The sequence below is a fragment of the Helicoverpa zea genome, chromosome 6, assembly GCF_022581195.2.
Source record: "Helicoverpa zea isolate HzStark_Cry1AcR chromosome 6, ilHelZeax1.1, whole genome shotgun sequence".
NCBI classification, from domain to species: domain Eukaryota; kingdom Metazoa; phylum Arthropoda; class Insecta; order Lepidoptera; family Noctuidae; genus Helicoverpa; species Helicoverpa zea.
In genome coordinates, this window is record NC_061457.1 from 580,338 (window position 1) to 600,065 (window position 19,728).

General features: G+C 37.9%; 2 protein-coding genes across 4 annotated transcripts; both read right to left on the reverse strand.

Annotated features, from left to right (window-relative positions):
- Nucleotides 1–1,208: 1,208 nt before the first annotated feature.
- On the reverse strand, nucleotides 1,209–5,830 carry LOC124630956 (pre-mRNA-processing factor 19). Its single transcript, XM_047165009.1, has 7 exons — nucleotides 5,677–5,830; nucleotides 5,280–5,429; nucleotides 3,413–3,546; nucleotides 3,027–3,167; nucleotides 2,673–2,855; nucleotides 2,205–2,446; nucleotides 1,209–2,028 (listed from the first exon to the last, which is right to left on the reverse strand). Exons 1-7 carry the CDS (start codon nucleotides 5,693–5,695, stop codon nucleotides 1,398–1,400), a joined length of 1,500 nt encoding a protein of 499 aa, XP_047020965.1. The 5' UTR covers nucleotides 5,696–5,830; the 3' UTR covers nucleotides 1,209–1,397.
- A 948-nt stretch (nucleotides 5,831–6,778) lies between these two features.
- On the reverse strand, nucleotides 6,779–19,351 carry LOC124630955. Of its 3 annotated transcripts, none has more exons than XM_047165008.1 (12): nucleotides 17,503–19,351; nucleotides 16,880–17,095; nucleotides 16,045–16,794; nucleotides 13,067–15,187; nucleotides 12,654–12,879; nucleotides 10,661–10,800; nucleotides 10,144–10,315; nucleotides 9,710–9,899; nucleotides 9,499–9,570; nucleotides 9,339–9,396; nucleotides 9,021–9,209; nucleotides 6,779–8,932 (listed from the first exon to the last, which is right to left on the reverse strand). In XM_047165008.1, exons 2-12 carry the CDS (start codon nucleotides 17,021–17,023, stop codon nucleotides 8,741–8,743), a joined length of 4,254 nt encoding a protein of 1,417 aa, XP_047020964.1. In that variant the 5' UTR covers nucleotides 17,024–17,095; nucleotides 17,503–19,351; the 3' UTR covers nucleotides 6,779–8,740. The 3 variants fall into 3 exon arrangements, with proteins under 3 accessions (XP_047020964.1, XP_047020962.1, XP_047020963.1); XM_047165006.1 differs by having other exon boundaries at nucleotides 16,033–16,794; XM_047165007.1 differs by having other exon boundaries at nucleotides 16,033–16,794; nucleotides 17,381–17,513.
- Nucleotides 19,352–19,728: the final 377 nt, after the last annotated feature.

Here is a 19,728-nt window from a genome sequence, read left to right on the forward strand (position 1 = left end):
CCCCAAATGGCGTTATGGGCCGCCATTTTGTGACGCTAAAACAGTCGTCCGTTGTCGTTTCGTGCGCATAGACCACGTTTTTCAAGTGTTTTCGATCTGTTTTTATTTGATTACCCGGCTTTTGTTAGACCGAGATATCAGGATTGATTCTGTTATTGATAATAATATAATTATACATGTAGGCGAAGATGATGATGAAGACACCACCTCCTCAAGCAAATCGGAGTCTGATTAATATTCTGTTCGCACATTCAATTCAATGTACTTGTAACAAAGAATAAATAAAACAATTTTATTATATGAATATTACCTTTTTTTGGTTTCCACTTAAATAACTAAAATATAAAACAAATGATTCCGCCAATTTAAAACGAAAATAATCTTAAAATAATGCGGCGGTTCATTTTGAAGGAACGGTAACGAACTCAGTGTTATGTTGTGCCCATCACTAGTCGTGACTAACTGATAGGTGTCAGGAACGCATTCTCTGAACGGCCGAAGTATAGTTACATTGACAACCACTAGAGGTTAATGCAATATGTTAATAATTAATTCTAAACTGGGGTTATTCCCGTTCGGTAACACCCTTTCGTGAACACTGTGGACGATCGGGAAAAAAAAGTTTCGTTCGTTCACAGTGTTGACGAACGCTACTTATTATTTCGGGTAATTCCCGTTCGGTAACACCTTTCGTTCCTGTCGTCAACACTGTTGACGATCGGGATAAAAAAGTTTCGTTTGTTCACAGTGTCCATGAATGCTGGTTTTTATTTTTAAAATATAGAAATAAAAATAAACATGTCATGGATTTTTAAAGTGTAAAATGGTTATTATGAACATGATAAGGCCATTTTTTTATTTTCTAGTTAATTGTGTTTTAAAAGATCTAACATAATCCATTAAAGTATTTCAAAAATCCAAACAAGTAAAAACCAGCATTCATGGACACTGTGACCGAACGAAACTTTTTTTTCCCGATCGTCAACAGTGTTGACGACAGGAACGAAAGGTGTTACCCAACGGGAATTACCCGAAATAATAAGTAGCGTTCGTCAACACTGTGAACGAACGAAACTTTTTTTCCCGATGGTCAACAGTGTTCACGAAAAGGTGTTACCGAACGGGAATAACCCCTAAACTGACTGTGATCCTGCTAAAGTAGCCAAATTGGTTGGCTAAATGATTTTTCGCTAAGTAAAGAAATAAGAACTAAGTCATTAAAATACCATATGTGGCTCCAATAACTGAGTCGCAGTCAAAAAAAAATACAAAAAGAACAACCCTGCAATAGTTTCATCACATTAGAGCTCATATCGAAGTTGCTACCTTAACAGGGCACACAGAGTCATTAGTAAATCAGCTCAATCTATAGAAAACAAATAACATGGAATAGTGTACTACTCTAAGCCGTACAGTTTGAGCGTTCTGTCCATACTGGTGGAGGCGATGTACTGCGCGTTCTTGCCGAACCTCACGCCCGTCGCCGACGCCGTGTGATCGTTGAACACCTTCAGCTCCTGCCACTGCCGGCACAGGTACACCCTCACGTCTGTACCCGCGATGGCCAGGTACGTACCGCTCTGGTCGAAGCACAACTCCTTAATAGCATACCCCTCCTCAAGCTGAATAGTCTTGAAGTTCTTCAACTTTCGCAAATCCCACAGCTTAACGCACGCGTCTTCAGCTGCAGTGGCTAGGTAATAACCGTTCTCAGAGAAGGAGATGGATGTGACTGGACCGACATGTCCCGGGAAATTGGCTACGTTGCTCTGTTCCTTCAGATCCCAAATCTTGACTTGGGAGTTCTCCGTGCCGGTTCCGAAGATAAGACCGTCAGGATGGAACTGTGCTGTGGTGAGGCTGACGCCGGAGAAGTCGCTGACCTTGGTGAGCAGGGTGCCGGTGCGGATGTCGGAGAAGGCCCAGTGCTGGTCAGTGGACGTGGACAGTACGTAGTCGCCAGTGGGGTGCAGCGAGAGACCAGTTACTGGGCCATCGTGAGAGCGCAGAATAACTGTCGTTTGAGACCTGTCAACAAGCATTATTTTCCTTTTAGTAATTTAACTAGATAGTTGGATTTGAAAGAATTGTACCTGCAGAGACAATAGAAGTATGGAAATAAATTACTCAATGTTACAAAAAAATCACTAAGCTTGGGCACATTAAATGTACGACGCATTACACTATTTAATAAAGTTACTTACGTGGGCACATTCCAAACACGAATAGTATGATCCGGCGAGGCAGTAATGACGGTATCCTCGTCGGGATGGTAGATGACGCGCGTGACCTTCTTGCTGTGCCCCTTGAGGATGGCCACCACCTGCTCCGTGTCCTTGTTGAACACGGTCGCGTTGCGGTCGTTGCCGCCCGTCAGCAGCTTGCTGTGGTCCGAAGGGTTGATGTCCAAGGCCAAGATGCCGGGCACACTGGCCGAGTGGAGACCCTGGGGAACAGATACGAGTTCATGTTGCAAAAAACAGTAATTTTTTGTTCTGATTAGTACTAGCTGTTCTGATTAGTCCATTGTATTAACCTGCATTCCGAGAGAATTTCAAAACTTGAATGGATAGTAGGTACTCTTTAAGCTTCAGATAGGCACTAAAAGAATCAATTTAATATTGCCAGCATTTGGTCTGGGCCAGTTTAGTAAGGGGGGTGGGTATACATACGGGATGCGAGGCGAGCGTGAGGAAGGCGCGGATCTGGTCGGGCGCCAGCAGCCCCTCGGGCACGGTGCGGCCGCGGCGCTTGCGCTCCTGCGTCAGCGCCGTGGCGCGCTCCTGCAGCCGCGCCACCACCTCGCCCGACATGCCCACCGGCGCCGCGCCGCCGCCCGCCGCGCCGCCCTCCGCCTGCAACACACACAAATATTACGTATCAATTATAGTTCTACCAATCATAAATCAAATTACATTTATTCAAGAAAGGCTGAAGGACACCTAAAAATTACATCGATAGAACGCCCACTTGTTACCAGTATATTTCTTTCTGGGAAACCCATTTGACAAGCTGTTGATACATACCTGGTGCGTGGGCTGTGGCGCGACGATGCCAGCTTGCGGCTTGAGCGTGGCAAGCGCCTCTCGGGCGGCTGTCACCTCTTTGGTCAGACGCGCGATCACTCGGCACGCTGCGTCGTGTTGGTATAGAGCGTGACTTAGTTCCTGAACAAGGTAGTAGGTTTTGTTATAAAAGAGATGTCTAGTGATAGAAGTGATAACTTCTTTTCTTCCAGTCATACCATCAGCTTTAAATTTTAAAATACCCATACTTTTAACTATAAGAAGCTATAATCCAATGACAGGCAAAATAGATGTTCAAATCTTTTGCTCTCCTCCGTGTGAGAGGAGGCCTGTGCCCAGCAGTGGGACGATAAAAAGGCTGTAACAGTAATCTTTTGCTTGCTTACCTGTCGAGCAGTCTGAAGCTGCTGACGCTGTGTAAAAGCATGCAGCATGAGAGCGTCCCACTCATCCTGCATGCTCTTCAGTGTGGCCGGAATGGATGTGGCACTCGGTGGCTTTGGTTTCACTATTGGTGGAGCTGTCGGAGAGTTGTATGTTAAACCAAAACAAAAATGTGAAAGACTGCCAAGTTCGATAATATGGGAATGCTTCGCCTATAAAAGAAGTGAGATCTGAATAAGTACCAAGTTCCATACACATACCTCAGTTAAAAATAGTTACTTTTTAATGATGTTACTTGGCAAGTTTTCATACACCTTGTTATAAACCTACTAAACGCAATGAATCAAGTATTTAATTTTCTATTAAAACTTGCCAAGTAATCATCATTAAAAAGTAACTATTTTTAACTGAGGTATGTGTATGGAACTTGGTACTTATTCAGATCTCACTTCTTTTATAGGCGAAGCATTCCCATATTATCGAACTTGGCAGTCTTTCACATTTTTGTTTTGGGTGGGATTTCATTTATTTTTGTAAGGTTGTTTATTTTATTTTTTTCTTATGATGAAGTTAGTTAAAGAAATGTCTCATTTATACTATCTTTTAGATTTTTTAATATGCACTATGTTTCTTACAAAGAAATGAACTAGATTAACTATGTCTAGATTTACCAACTGACTGACAAGACATGTTATCATATATTATGTTCGTGGATCAAAGTTACACATTCGTTATTTTCGAAAGTGATTCACACTTGGCCGTTTTCAGATTTTTACTTTACTTTGACTAAATACAAACCTTTGTACCATTCGAAGATATATTATATAAATATAGATAAATTTAGTTCGTTTTAGTTCCTTAGGGGTATAAATTTACACCGGGTATAAAACACCTTCATTATTTTGAAACCGACTCACACTTGGCCATTTTCAGATTTTTCCCTTTACCTTGACATAAAGACCTACCTCCATGCCAAATTTCAAGTCAATACGACCATTGGAAGTGGTCTAGGTTTTTGATGAGTGAGTCAGTGAATAAGTGAATCAGTGTATAGTAAAAATAGCGATTTTCTGACGTCAATATCTCAAGACCTACAATAGGTATATTAATGAAATTTTGTATTTTAGATAAGTGAGGGGGTCTCAACAGATACTAGAAATTTGATATGCGTAAATAATATAGATTTTGAGTTACAGGGGGGTCGAATTTGGCCCGAAATGGTTCGTGTAATATAACCCACGGCCGGTGTGTCGCCTTTTTTGCTCGAACTTGGCGGACACACTGCCGTGTGTCTAGATCATACAGCTTCAAAGTAACCTACAGTATTCACAAATACATCCAACAAGTTTGTAGTTAGCATTGTTTTATGTACCCGAGATCCTACAAAAACAGTTTAGACCTCAATAAAGATGACCATGTTTTCAGCCAGTTTACAATCTTTCTCGTTTATACAACAAACGGAACTAATACTAATATTGATGGTTTGTAGGTCATGTGCAACACTACACAAAATCATCAGGAATTAACAGATTCTTTCTTACATGGCTGGTTGGAGTATGCTTTTCTATCGGAATAATAATTAGTAGATGGACTTTTATTACACTACTAGCTGATCTAGTGAACTTCTAATCGTTTAAGCCTTCCCTGAACCTCTACAAACATTTTAGAACAATAATAAGCTAAATAAGTCAAGCTATTCTCAAGTTTTTATCGTTATAAGTTTACTACTGGGAATTCACCACCATTGATTCAGATTATAGAAGTCAAAGTTAAACAACGGGAAATGGATATTCCTATTGCATTCTATCAATTATCATTGAAATATTTTTGGTATCAGAAAGTAACAAAACTAACAAAATGTATACTCACTTTTAATCTCAATAAGATCCTCTACTCTCAATTCCTTGCCATTGATAGGGTCCACTCCATTTTCTATGATATATTTCTCGATAACGCGCTTCTCAAATACGGCACCAGACATAGGGGACACCACGGGCAGCTCGGGGACCTCATTAGATACTACAATCACAAAGTTAGGTTATAACATAACAAATTACACAATTCCAAATATTGTATTTTACAGGTCGCTTTCAAAATTGCACGAAAACGTGAAATCGGCTTCGTTACACATACTTTATCTTGACTAAATTATAGAAAATACATTATTCGGATTAGTTTCTCCCACCGGTAGGGCATTGAATACGCGCCTTCACAGATCTAATTATTCAAGTCTATCTTACGGTAGTTTATCAGATTTAACACTTACTTGCACAGTATAAAGCCATTATTAATTATTACTTTAGCTATATTTCCCAGAAAAAACTTGAAAACTCATGAAAATGGGCAGCCAAACAAAATCACTTTTTCATAGAACCACCCACAGATAATAACAAAAAAGCTGGCAAAATCTATGGCTGCAATTTTATATAGATCATAGACAATATTTCTGCGTTCTTTTTAAGAAAAAGTAAATAAATTGTTGTGCGTTCAACGTTTTAAAAAATTCATGAGCCATTTTCTGCCACCGTCTAGCTAGCTATGGAACCAACCCACTCCAAAATTCAAGACAGGGATCGTGTGTTGTTATCTACAGTAAAATGTTGTCCTTAAGGCGGCCCCTAGACCGCACCATACTATTATGCAGTATTGCGATTTACGTGTGCATTTACGTTTAGGGTTAATATTGAAGATTGCAATGTTTTTAAGCGGACAATATTTTTATGGTCTTGAGTGCCCCTAAGACACATTTGGAATCTGAAACCATCGACAAGTTCATTTACCTAGTTTTTTCAAAATATGAAGATCATGAAGATAGAATCCATCCATCGACTTCTTCATGACGATATCCTAAAATGTCGTCTTTGATAATAATCATTAGCCATTACATTACATTAGCGGAGCACAGGCCCAATGGCGGATCTACAGAAGTGGCAAAACTGACGGTCTACAGAAAGGCCCTGATTTACTTTATGACGTCACATCATACGTATTTACTCCCGTATATTATACTCATATATGAAACTCCTATATAATGCCTTAGGTTATAGTATACTTTATATGGTAGTTATATGTTCTCCGCATACCCGCCCTGTAAACTCTCTTACACACTCTCCCTATAAACTTCCCATAATTATGTTCTCCTTTCCCTGTGTACTCTTCAATACTAAACTTCCGTTATGATGTACCCCCTTATACATTCTTCTTTCTATTCTATTTCTATTTCCCTTATGTATTGTATGGGAATTTAGTAAATGAGAATGTATGTGATTTTTTTTAATTTTGCCATATCAGATTGATGCGACCACAATCCATTTTAAGAGCTGGATCGGCCTCACTGAGCAGAACAAATAAACCTAATAAGAAATGCATGACTTTCATAATTTTTATTAAATTACAGAGTAACAATAAAATATTTGGTGCCAATCGAAATGGCACTATAATACGAACTAGTCGTCGTGTAAAAACTTACATCGTAAATTACAGACCTATGTACAACTGTGGCAGCTATAAAAATACTCCAGCCGCCTACAGTATATTTACACTCATAAAATAAGTATTTCCATCTTAATTTATGATTTTCATGGAAACATGAGTACTTTCTTAGACCAAAATAGAAAACTTATTCCAATGAAATCAAATTTCTTTGCTTAAATTATTCTCATTTCCAATACTTTAATGAATACACACATTTCCATTCAGTAAATATTTAACATTATTTTTCGTTTGTCCTTTTCTAATATCATTGATATGAAAACTCATTATTTGCATATGCAAATTTAAAAGAAACTGATAATGCTATCTTCACACAAAATAATAATTCCATTCTTTACTTACAGCTAATCAAAGTAAACTAAATATTCTTAAGACAAATTCATAAATTAAGATAATATAAATTTTAACACATAGGGATTCCTAAAACAAAAGTGACAAGTATTGGTTAGGTTGTTTTAACACTAGATTGCACAAAATGTTTAGCAATGTACATAATTAAATATTTACAAATACAACACCTTCATAAGTCTCAAAAAGTTGAGACTAAAGAACAATGAACAATTCTTGCAAGTTTAAATTCATAAAAGCACTTGAGAGCACAGACCAACACATAAGAGATGAGATTATGTGCATTGAGTGCAAATCTAAGTATTACACTTGGTACATGTATAGGTAAGGCTCAACAACAAATGTTTATGTATTCAGTTATAGGTTGACATTGGTCATGCAATATGTCTTGCATCATCATAAGTGATATGATCCCCAAGAAAAAAAATTGACGTAAAACCATGATATAAGCCATTGATTATGTATGTATACAATAACAGAATCCCTATCTTGATTTGTTTCATTGGAAGGGTGTGACTTTATATAGTATAGGTAATAATTTTAAATTTGATCTCAGTAGACTTTTGCTCTCTTACAGACTGATTTCAAAAGGATAGGAGGTGGTTGAAATTTATAACATGATAATCCGCTTACGATTCATTTAACTGATTATATTCAAAGATCAAAATATTTGCCATTAAATTCAATTTCTTAAATATTTATTATGTAAAGTCACGATACTAAGATTGCATACAATCACAACCGCCGCATTTAAAGCCTCGTTCAATTCGTGCGCTTTGTGCTTACATAAAGTATTGCTTGATGCAAACAATAATAAAAATTATTATTTATATTGCCTAATTTCATCATCTTCTTAAAGTTGACAAATTAGAAAAAAATAAACATCACTTAAGTAAAATCTTAAATATTACAACAGTCAAAAAATATATAAACACCAAGCATTAATCTATGCACAATCTAATTTGGCCAATATAGTCAATATGTTCGATTGCTATGATAAAATAAAAGTCCATATTTTTTCTAAATAGAACCAAACACAAGGTAATGCTCAAATTAAGCCATTGGGCATGAAAATATAATTCGTTATCTTTAAGCACAGTAAAAATCCATTTCACTACTGGTAACAAACAGAAGAATCACAATATACAATCAATCAATCTAAATCAATCTGCCGAAACCGGTCAATTCATAACACAAAATAGTTCCATAGAAAATCTGAACATGACAGAAGAACGTTGTTTTCACTTAAAGTGGTATTTACACATTTAAGATAAGGAGCACGAGTTTAGAAACACATAAGAATGCTAAGACGCACAGTTGACACTAATTAATGAGCCAGATCGTCACTAGACGTTTGTCTTCACTAGAAGTGCTATTTACACGTTCCACACAGTGAGCATTAGTTTGGCTTGGGAAACACTATAATGCTTGTGACTGTAGGTCCCGGCCGTTCACATGAGGATGTGCAGCAGGGCAGCCGTGGCGGGCGATCACGTGGCGTCGTGGCGCAGCAGGCGCACGGCGCTGTACACCTTGACGGCCGGGCCCAGCCGCAGCCGCGCGCACTGCACCAGCTCGTCGCGCGACGCCATCAGCAGCTCCGCGCCGCCCAGCCGCGCCGCCGCCACCAGCGCGCCCGCGCCGCTGCCCGCGATCCGGCTCACCAGCGCTGCCACGTCGCTCTGGAAATATTCATGCATTATAAAATGGGCTGGGAAAAATACTGAGCAAGGTATCAGGCTCTTATGAGCTGCAATCAAGTCGTCGTACCTGTGTCCAGACGGTGGGGTCGTGCGGCAGCGCGAGCGCGGCGCGGTGGGCGGCGAGCGCGGCGGCGAGGCGGTCGCGCAGCGGCGCGGCGGGGGGCTGCGAGGCGCGCGAGTACGTGCGCAGCGTGCGCGAGCCCGACGCGCCGCGCCAGCGCTTGCCGCCGCCGCTCGACACTGACTCGTCGTCCGACTGCACACATCAATATTTACATTTAACCTCTAGCGCAAATTAAATACACCACTTAAAATCCTTAAAAACCTTTTAGTGAAAACTGAATTTTCAATTTATTTACAGCGTGAAAAAAAAAATGTTACATACCGCGTCATTTTTGGCAACTTCTTCTATTCGCTTATGCTTAGGCGGCCTTCCTCGAGGTCTGTTAGTAAAATAAGTTACAACAGTTCAATATTTACAATCAACATAAGGACTATAGGTATTTATAATCATTACTACTGAGTAAAATCGCTTATCTGCTTACCTAGTATCCTTGGTTTCGCTGGTGGGTGTACTCGCGTGTATTGAATTCGTCTTGGGCTGTTTGGTGAGCACTCTGGAATAAATACTATCATGATAGATAGACTGTACCCAGTTTAGCTAGGTATTTGAAAGAATTTCATATTTTGTTTTTTTTTTTTTTAACAATTATAATTTTTCCGCAGTAGGGGCAGGCGGCGGCGTGGTGTACATACCTGCGCTCGCGCGGCAGCACATGCTCCCCGTCTCGTGGCGGCGCGAGGCGGTCTGGCGGACGCGGCGGCAGGGAGCGGTAGGGGCAGGCGGAGGCGGCGGAGTGGTGCTTATGTGCACCTCCACGCACTGAGCCCAGTCCACGACACCCGCCCACGCCGCAAGGACCTACGATCCGAAGCTCTTCTGCCGCTGTAGACGGATGTATGATGATGTTAAAGCAAACTCAGATTCCAGATAGCGTTTTTTTCTTTTAAGAAATTTAACTAACTTAGAAAACTCTGTCGTGTCACGTACATCAACATAGCATCACGTATTATTTAAGCTATTGTTTAAGCTCAGATAGATAAGACAGGTTCAGGAGTTACATGCATACATGTCTCATTCAGTCAAATAAAACAAAACATTATTTTGAAATGAAAGTAATTAGACTTACTGAGCGGCGGCTCGAGTGGGTGGCCAGTCTTCAGGCACCAGCCCACGGGGTGCAGGTCGGGGGAGTCGTCGTCGAACCAGCAGGCGAGCTCCTCGGGCCAGCCGTCGAACGACACCTGCACCTGGTGGCCTTTCACCGCGATTATCGTCGCCACGCGGATTAGGAACGGCACCTGATATCAATAAGAAAATATATGTTTTTGATATTTTTCAGTACCCTTTGAAACAATTTGTTCAAAGTTGAAACTTGTTAGGCAAGTTCTTATGAAACTTTAGACCGTTAGAAGCTATATGTTTGGCAGTAAACTTCAGGAAAGAAAAGTCTACAGGCTCTCGGCGTACGACACTACTGTAATGCAATTTTTATTATTTATTTGAAAGAATGATAATTACAGCTGGAACGTATTATTTAAAGAGAAGAAGAGAGCGTAAATAGTCGTCACTCATAAAAAAAACCGTAGCTCTGGCTTCCCCTAAGTATACTTATGAAGGTTTTCTAAAATTCATGTAGCACTTACCCTTTTGTCAACAACTTCAAGCTTCATGCCCGGTTTGAATCCCTGCGGCGGGCGAGGCTTGAAGGCGCGAGGCGGCGCTGGCGACGCCCCTGTCTCCGCCAGGTAGTTCTCCCACGAGAACGTGTCGGGATCTTTGTAAACTAGGAACAAATATAACCCTCGTATATAATCTAGTTTTTGGCAAGAAACTTGACCATATAAAATGAGGGAAAACACAGAGGTCGCTAATCATACAGATATGAGATTAATCCCACCACGCTTGCTCAAAGCGGAGTAGCGAATTTTGATTCAAGCCTTATTCAAGATCTTTGAAGCAAAGATTCCCTGAAGACTATCGTTTTTTTTGTATTATCGATAAATTAACTAGGGTCCATACATCGATCGAGTAATGATGCCATAACGCTTTTGGGAAACCCGAGATAAGACGTATTTAAACGCAAATAGATCATTTCTCTCGTACATTCAGAAATGGCAGTTTGTTTTTTGATAACTTTAGTTTGTTGTTGAATGTGTGTCATAATTTACCTAAAACCGTTATGCATATATGACTTTTTTATGGGAAATCATCAATTAAGAGATTATTGCAGATGTTATGTTTGACTGCAAAATAATCATTAAGTTTCATAGAAACATAATGAAATAAACGGGGATATACTTAATATTTATGTGTGGGTGTCTATCAGGAAAACAACACCCGCCGTCAAATGCAATCCAATGAACACAAAGTAAGAATGTCTAAATAAGGCAAACTGTGTTACCGGTGATATTAGAATTTCAACTTGCCGCGAGTTGTCAACGATACTTTATCAAAGGAATTTGGGCTACCTAAATTACACTTCAATGTTGAGCGACGGACCGCGAGGAAATACGTTTGTGATAAGAGTTGTGTATTTAAATGGGAGTAGATTAAATTGCATTCAATATAAATATGCAGTGAATATTTCCTTTGAGTAGAGTGCATTTTGGTATGAGTAGAGTATATTTTAGCATAAAAACAATTTATTATCTATTGTCATTGATGTAATTTTAACATCATGATTACAATGAAAGATAAATGCTAATATCAGAATAAAAAAAAAATTAAGCATAAAACAAAAATAAATACGAGCTACGTGTTATAAAAACTAATCGCGAACAATATTCATGACATTAGTTTTATTACTATTTATAAATAACAAACATTACAATAAGATATTGCATAATATCTAGTTAAAACCTCAGAGTGATACAAAACTTACTTGTTTTTCCTAAGGCACATATCGAATTATTTGACATTAGTAAGGACTAGTGAGTAGGTCCGTGATATTTTAGTGTGAAAACAATAGGCACGACGTTCACATACAAGCTGCGATACATGACTAATACGTACAGTTCAAGTGACGAGATAGCGACGTAACCAAACTACCGGTTATCCTTGTTGCTACACTCCGCAATACATTTGAATTTTTAATTGATACTATTAAGAATAATTGCGGAATTAATTTGTGATGTTCTGTTATGAAATTATCATTACCCTAAAAACATTTTTTGAGTGAACAATTTGAGCTTGAGTTAGTGTAAATGTTTTTGGATTAGGACTTAGAACAATATTTAGTTTCAATATATTTTCCCTTATGAATAAGTTATCAGCTAAAATAATCTATAACATTGTATACATATTGCGTATACGTATATTATACATACATAATATATTTGATATAAGTTATAGAATAGAGTCAAGTCATCTGAAGGAAATGATTAATATGATCGGCTCTAAAACATTTATTAGATACCAAACAAACTCATAAATGAAACATGTTTTATGAATAAAAGATACAAAACTACGAAGATTAGTTTTAAAAGTTTTTTAAACTACAACATAACTCAAGGTAAAAAACTTCTCTGAAAGGCAATTTGTGGATTCTTAACAGTAAGAATAGGGTATATTTAATTCTATATTTAATTTTTGTCCAAAGGATGAGAAGAAAAATGATCAAATTAAATGAGTACTCACAGTTCGGGGGAGTCAAAGGTACTCCGTTTTCCTCAGCCCAGCCGACGGGGTGTATGTAGGGCGAGGTGGGGTCTACCCAAAAGTCATACATTTCGTCCCACGAGTCGAAGTTGATCAGCATCCTGTTGTCCAGGATGTCGGCTATCGAAGCCACGCACACTAAGTCGTTCTTACGGTCTTCGGCTTCTAGCTTCATGCCCACGCGGAAGCAGTTCGGTTTGAAGATCTACGATGAATAAAGACAGTCAAAAAAATAAATCACTTATTTTAATGTTTCGAAGTTTTAGTCAAGCATTAGAAAAGTGACTTTCTTTTTTACAAAAATAATTTGATGAATCATAAGCAGAGTACAAGTTGGAGATAGGAAAGTCATTCTAATTATTTATGTTTCACAAAATGATGTTGAAACTCACCGCAGCGGTGACATGCGGGAACAAATTCCTGGGCGCGGCGACTGCTCTCATTTGTTTCAGGTACAGCGGCCACGAGAAATTCGATGAGGACAGGTTGCCTGGCGGCTTGAGCGACCGGCCATTTTTCTCGCACCAGCCGGGCGGGAATATCTCGCTAGAGTCAGCGTTCACCCAGTAGTCATACACGTCTGGGTACTCGTCGAAATGTAGCCGCATCCTGTAGCCCTGAACTTCAGCAACAGAGACCACGCAAAATATTGACGGGTGCTGTGGATCTACTGCTTCCAACCGCATGCCTACTTTAAACCCATTCCTGTTGTAAGGAAATGGATTCTTGAATAGCTTAACAGGCGCAGCCTTCGCCTTGCAAATGTCGAGATACCGCATCCAGGAGAATCCGTTCTTTCCACACATCCACGGGTATTTTTCATTCTCTATTAAATCTTCACTCATTTTTAATAAAGCCGCCTCAGATAATTGGTCTGCAGGCAGGGAGTCATAGTGCTTGAGTAAGACTTTGTCATCTTTTCCCTCAGACACGATATCAGACTCTGAAAGTTGTTTCCTCATTAACAATTTCTTTATTTTATTCTTCTTTTTAACTAAATCGACGCGTTCCCTGTCTTTTTTCTTTTGTAAAGCTTTTTGTACTTCAGTCTGACATGCAGCACTACAGAAGTTGGGCGTTATGAACTCTGCAGCCATGCCGTGGCAGCCGCAACATTCGCAGCGGTACATATCCTCAGGAGAATTAGGTTTTTTATTATTCCTGTCAATTCGTTGCTTCATCGGCGTGTGGTATTTCACATTATTTGCACCTTCATCTGGGTCACTGCTGTCTAGCAAATCAATAAGACCAAATTCGTTAGTCTGAAATTGTAAATTGCTACCTTGTAATCTAGCAACTCCATTATTCCATATTAGTCCAGGTGGATCCTCCTCTACAAGACCCTCTTTAATTTCATCCTTGGTAAAATCTTCTATTTTATTGAAATATATTTCTGCAGGACTAATTTCGTTAAGTGTTTCAGGTTTGCTGTCTTTATAATCTTCAGGATCTGAATCAAGGTGTTTGGCCTCTAAATCTTTGTCCAATTTCTCGTCACAGAAGAGCGAGGGCACCCGATGGTCGTCGTTGTTGTCAGCCTCTGGAGGCACATCTTCAATTTTATCGATTCTCTGCGGGAGTGGCGCCAATCGCGTGTTCTTATTTGATAAGTTCTCAGCACATAACGAAATACGCCTTTTCATGCTTGCGTTCGATATTTTTCTCTCACTGTTATCTGAATTGGAACGCCTGAGAATTGCAGGAGCAGCTATTGTCACTGTTCCCACATCATGTCTTTCTATCATGTTTCTGTTCAGTAAACTCTTTCCTTTTTCAGGGATAGCTAAGGTGAAGGATTTCTCCCGATGAGCCCCATCTTCGTCTGCTATCGACACGGTATAAAGATCGTCATTCATTGCTGCGTTGGTTTCGGGTATAGAAAGCGTGTATTCTCCTTGCTCGCCGGTTGGTTCTGCTCTAGACCCTGGTATGGATAGTGTGAATGCCTTCTCTCCTTTGGGGCTTTGAGGTTCTTTTCCATTTATAAGAACTTTTCCAAGAGGCTGCAACGGTGGCATGTCCTGTGTATCCATTGCAGTATCTCTCATGACTGTAATATTTCCTTGAGGATCATTTTGTATCTGTCCATTAGCTATTTGTAGATTGATGATAGGACCCTTGGAAGCCATAGTTGCAGGCAAAGTAACAGGCAAAATGAACTTTGTGTTTTGAATTTTAGGCATATTCATAGGAGTTATAAATAGCTTCTGATTGTTAGCATTGACGTTGGCTTGATTGTTTGATATGAGAATAGACTGGTTCTCAGATATGTTCTTTTGGTTGGGTTTCTTCATTGAACCGAGATATGCTATGGCCTGCTTGTTAGGGTTGCCAGGAGCAATACTGACGGGGACTATCATTTTGTCATTAGACTTTGGCTTCTGTATGACTATTGGCTGACTAGCATTGACTGGAGCGAGGATGGAAGACTTGTTCTGTGCAGACACCTTTGGGGCTATGTTGGGTTTGGTAGTTACATTTGGTATTAAATGTAAGTTCGAATTGCTGGTTACCTGCAAGGAGTGAAAACAAACTTTAAGTTACTGCAATTGTAGCACATAGTATTATACTTCACATGTACAGAAAATAATACGTTTTCAGTATTTTGCTAAACTTTTACCTTACTAGTTTACACTCAACTGTCTAATGCATTTAAAATGCCTAACTTTATTTAAATGTAAAAATTATATATTTATGATTTTTTTGTGATAGTTTATTGCTGACGTTAAGTATTTTTTTTTATTAAAATTATGCAAGTATTTTTTTAGTTGGATAGTTATTTAAAACTATTTCTCTATATACCTTCGAACTATTTCGTCTCTATTTCACAAGAGAATTCACTGGAACAGTTTAATCAAATAAAGAATATAGTTACTTTCAAACTGATAGCTATTTATGAAATCAATTTGCTAACTCCGGTCATACTTATGAATTATCATTTTATAATATATTATTTGGCCTTGTCAGTAATCACAATGAAGGCTATCTTCATAGAACCAAGTCACCTAATAAAATTATATAACAATTTAAACCAAAACATGACATAACTTAAGAATGATTTGTGATTAAACCACCACCATTATGTTTATTTTTGTGTGAGTGAATGTGCATTCATTGAAAGTACATTATCAATTACTTGTTATCTTTTGGTTAATACAATTTTGAACATAAACTTGGTAAGCCAATTCATTATCTAATCATTTGTATTATAGTTTAGTTAGTTTACAGCAAGGAATTGAATCACTATCAACTTTTTCATAAAAATTTGGTAGCTGAAAGGAGTAAAAAATATTTAATGAAATAAATCTTACAGTTCCAATTTTACATGAATGCATGTTAATGGTGATGATTCACTTACTGGTCTCCTTACTATGATTTGTGGTGGGTTTCCACTTGTACTTGCTTGGGTGATGACGTCTGTACTCGTGACTGGCTTCAGGCCGGTTGGAGTTTGGATGTAGACCACATGCGGCACGTGTGGCACCTGCCTTGGAGCTCCTCGGATTTGAATAGAATTTGCAGCATTCTGCATTTGCAATACTGCATTATTGTGCCCTACTTGTACTTGTGGGGGGGGATTGTTTACTTTAACTTGAGATATAGATGTGTCTGTCATCTGCAGATGAGATGAGCTTGACACTGTCATGTCAGAGTTGCAATCCATGTTGGTTGATCTTGGATTTGAACCCATGTGGACTTGAATTATGGAACTGTGGAGGGACTGATTATGATTTTGTAATACTGGCATAGAGGGCAATGTTGGAAGTTGAATATTTTGATTGGCTGCTGGAATTTGTAAGGGAACATTTATAGTCTCGCCAGCTGATAATTGTACTGGTACACTAGTTGTTCCCGAGACTTGAAGAGGAAGACTGACCGGTGCAATCTGTAATGGCACTGTACTGGTAGGTCCGGATATTTGGACAGGGACATTAATATTGGAGGTGGAGCCTGGTATTTGTACTGGAACATGCACAGTGGAGAGTTGCAAGGGGTATGGGGAGTTGTTTGGGTGTATTTTAACAGGGGCAATAGAATGGGTAACTAAGTTGCGTGTTATAGGTAGTGAGCTTTGAGAGGCCTGCATCGAGGACACGATCATGCTGCTCGATATTGGCGCCTGAAATTTGACAAATGTGTGTCAATCATGTCAAAATTTAACTCAACATCACAATTAAAAAATAATAAACATATTAGAAACTCACGCGTAATGTATTCAGTAGCACATTCTGCTGAGGACTGTTTTGTGTTATATTAGTGTTGGCTGCTGATTTCAATAATCTTTTTTTCAAAATTTCTGTTTTAGGTTCATCAAAGTTTTGAAGTGAATTACACTGCTGTCTCTCCATTTCTCAGTGCCAATATCGTGAGCGAGTTCATTACAGACACTCGGTTATCTTTTACAATCCATTACAGATGACCTGCAATACATTTAAAAATAAAATATCGCGAAATGAAATATCATTCCGACGCACAATTCTGATATACCTTTCTTGGATGGTGATAAAAGTTTTTGTTTTTAGATTTTAAAAAATATACAGGTAAAGTGTAATAAAAGATCTTATTTATTTAATTAATACAATATACGTTACACACATTTTTCTTTCGCGAGTATCGCACTCTATCAATTGTGCAGCTACTTTTACAGATCCACAACCTTCTACAAAAAAGTTCACGAAACAGTGAAACAGAAACTTATTACTTACATTTCTATGTTTCAATAGGAAGATGAGTTCTTCATGTATCTTTCCAACTATTACAACATCGTTATCGTGTTGAAAACCATTAAAGAAAAATAAAATATTCTCAATAAAGCGACGATATTTACCTGCCCAGCACAACTGGTAATAAATCTGACAACATTGCCAAAATGCTGTAGGTGTTCGTTACGTTGGTAGAGACAAAATTTTCCACCAATCGCAGCCACGCAATTTTATGACGAAGCTTTCGCGCCCGATTATTCAGCTAAAAAAGTCAACAGATAAGTTTATATTTATACAGTTTGGTATGCAAGGATATGTGTGATGATTAAGAGAATTTGAGCTTTAACATTTTAGATGATTCATTTTTTTCTGTAGTCTTTCTGTAAGAATCTACTTTTACGTTTATTTTGTTTTGTGGTATTTATAGTTTTATCTTTGACATTGTTGTGTTGCTACGCAAGCATGTATGAACCTATAGAACATCAACTATTTTGCAGTCAACTTAAGTACATAACTAGTCAGACCTTAGAGTGCATTTTCCATTGCTTATGATTTAACGGAAATAAAGATTCGTTCTTTTGGTTATAAAGGTTCAAACTTTGAATATGATGTGTTTGCACAAAAGTACTTGTTTTATAACAATATACTTATCACTATGAACAATATTATTTTATCTTATTTTTAAATAATATACAAAGAAAGGATAAGAAAGAAAAATGCGTGCACCGGAAGCGGATGATGAATTTCCACGTATTTATTTCCGATTTACATAACAGACAAGAAAACAAAAAATCTACAAGAGTTCCGAAAAAAACAAACTCGCAGCCAACTAGAAACTCGAATGGATGGTTGCCGACTGATAAAAAATTATGTTGTAGCCGAATGTTTTTCAATATCAATAATGCGTGAAATACCTTTATTCATTACCTATCCACTCTAACGTCCGGGCCGCGCGACCGTTTCTCTCTCTAACGTCCAGCCGCGCGCGGCACCCGAACCACGCGCGACTCGCAACTTCGTCGTAACAAAAAACCTATACAGCTACTGAACCGTAATGGCTAAAATAAAGAAAAAAATACGAAAAAAATGGTTAAAGAATACAGATCAAAGTTAATGATATTTTAAAATCGTTAGTTATAATCTTTGATACTAAAATCCGGGTTAAACATGATTTTAAGGAGAAAAAAACACATTTATTTCTACCATTTTAAAATATAAGGGACAACTGTTGCATATTTTATCAATAAAATATTTTCAGAACAAACTAGGCTTATTACCCTTTCTTCTGATGTATATTTGATTATATTCGGTTAACTCTAAGTATTTTAATTAAATCGAAACAAAACACTACTCTTCGTAATTTTACCGCGATGTCTCCCGCGCTCGAGAAGGCTATTACGAAATTTTCAATGAATTTAGTATATTTCTGTTTGAAAAATGTATTATTTTGCTTATTACGATATTAAATATAATATTTTAATGCAAAATTTGTAAAATATGTATAAACAAAACTAAGATTGGCCTATGACCTTGACCGGACTTTTTTCGAAACAACAATCGTTTGAAGTTAAAATTAGACTAGATTTATCAGCTACAACTGTGATATTTAAACATCATCGTAAAGCCAAAATCTTCTAGTTTATTTTGATGTATAACACTTGTAAAATAAATAAAACAAAACGACATAATAGTTGACACTTATAAAAACACTTAACGAAACGAACGTCAAACGCGTCAACTGAACTTAATTTTTTTTTTTTTTTTGTCAAAAGCTTGTTACACTACCATCTCTTATTTTTTCGTCGAACTATTTCATCAGCTATATAGATAATCTGTCAAAACTCAACAAATAATACCGTATTTTAAAATAGATGGAGTTAAACACAACTCGTCGCTTTGGATACTATAGTATCCATGGGCGTATGACGCTACTTTTTTCTTGGATACTGTACTATCCACGGACGTTAGAGTGGATATGAATAATGAATATCAATTTACATACTTTGGAGAAATTAGTGATGAAAGATATAATAAGTTACCAGTTCTATATTTGTACTTAATAATTATTATGTGACAAGGGTTTATTTGATAAATATTAAAAATTCATTATTATATTTACACAAGTACCTACCTACGGATGTCCGAAAAACTTGGCGAGTCTGAAGTTACTAGCTGTTTATTCAATGAACAAAACTCCAGACTCGCAAAATGATTCATGACTTTCTATTAGACTAATAACCCGTACTTCGTACTTTTGTATTTTAAAATAAAAGTGATGTTATTATTATTTTTTAACTTCTTGCCATCTCCACCATTTGTTACTGAAAAGGCTAGTACCCTAAATGTGATTA

Excerpts from the sequence above, each read along its gene's own strand:
- LOC124630956 (XM_047165009.1), bottom strand. Across the intron at positions 3,547-5,279 it reads GGATCTTATTGAGATTAAAA|CTCCACCAATAGTGAAACCA; the intron begins GTGAGTATACAT and ends ACTCTCCGACAG. Across the intron at positions 3,168-3,412 it reads AGCTTCAGACTGCTCGACAG|GAACTAAGTCACGCTCTATA; the intron begins GTAAGCAAGCAA and ends TACCTTGTTCAG.
- LOC124630955 (XM_047165006.1), bottom strand. The coding sequence starts at position 17,023 with ATGGAGAGACAGCAGTGTAATTCACTTCAAAACTTTGATGAACCTAAA. Across the intron at positions 16,795-16,879 it reads TGCTACTGAATACATTACGC|GCGCCAATATCGAGCAGCAT; the intron begins GTGAGTTTCTAA and ends GTCAAATTTCAG. Across the intron at positions 9,900-10,143 it reads CCCACTCGAGCCGCCGCTCA|CGGCAGAAGAGCTTCGGATC; the intron begins GTAAGTCTAATT and ends ATCCGTCTACAG.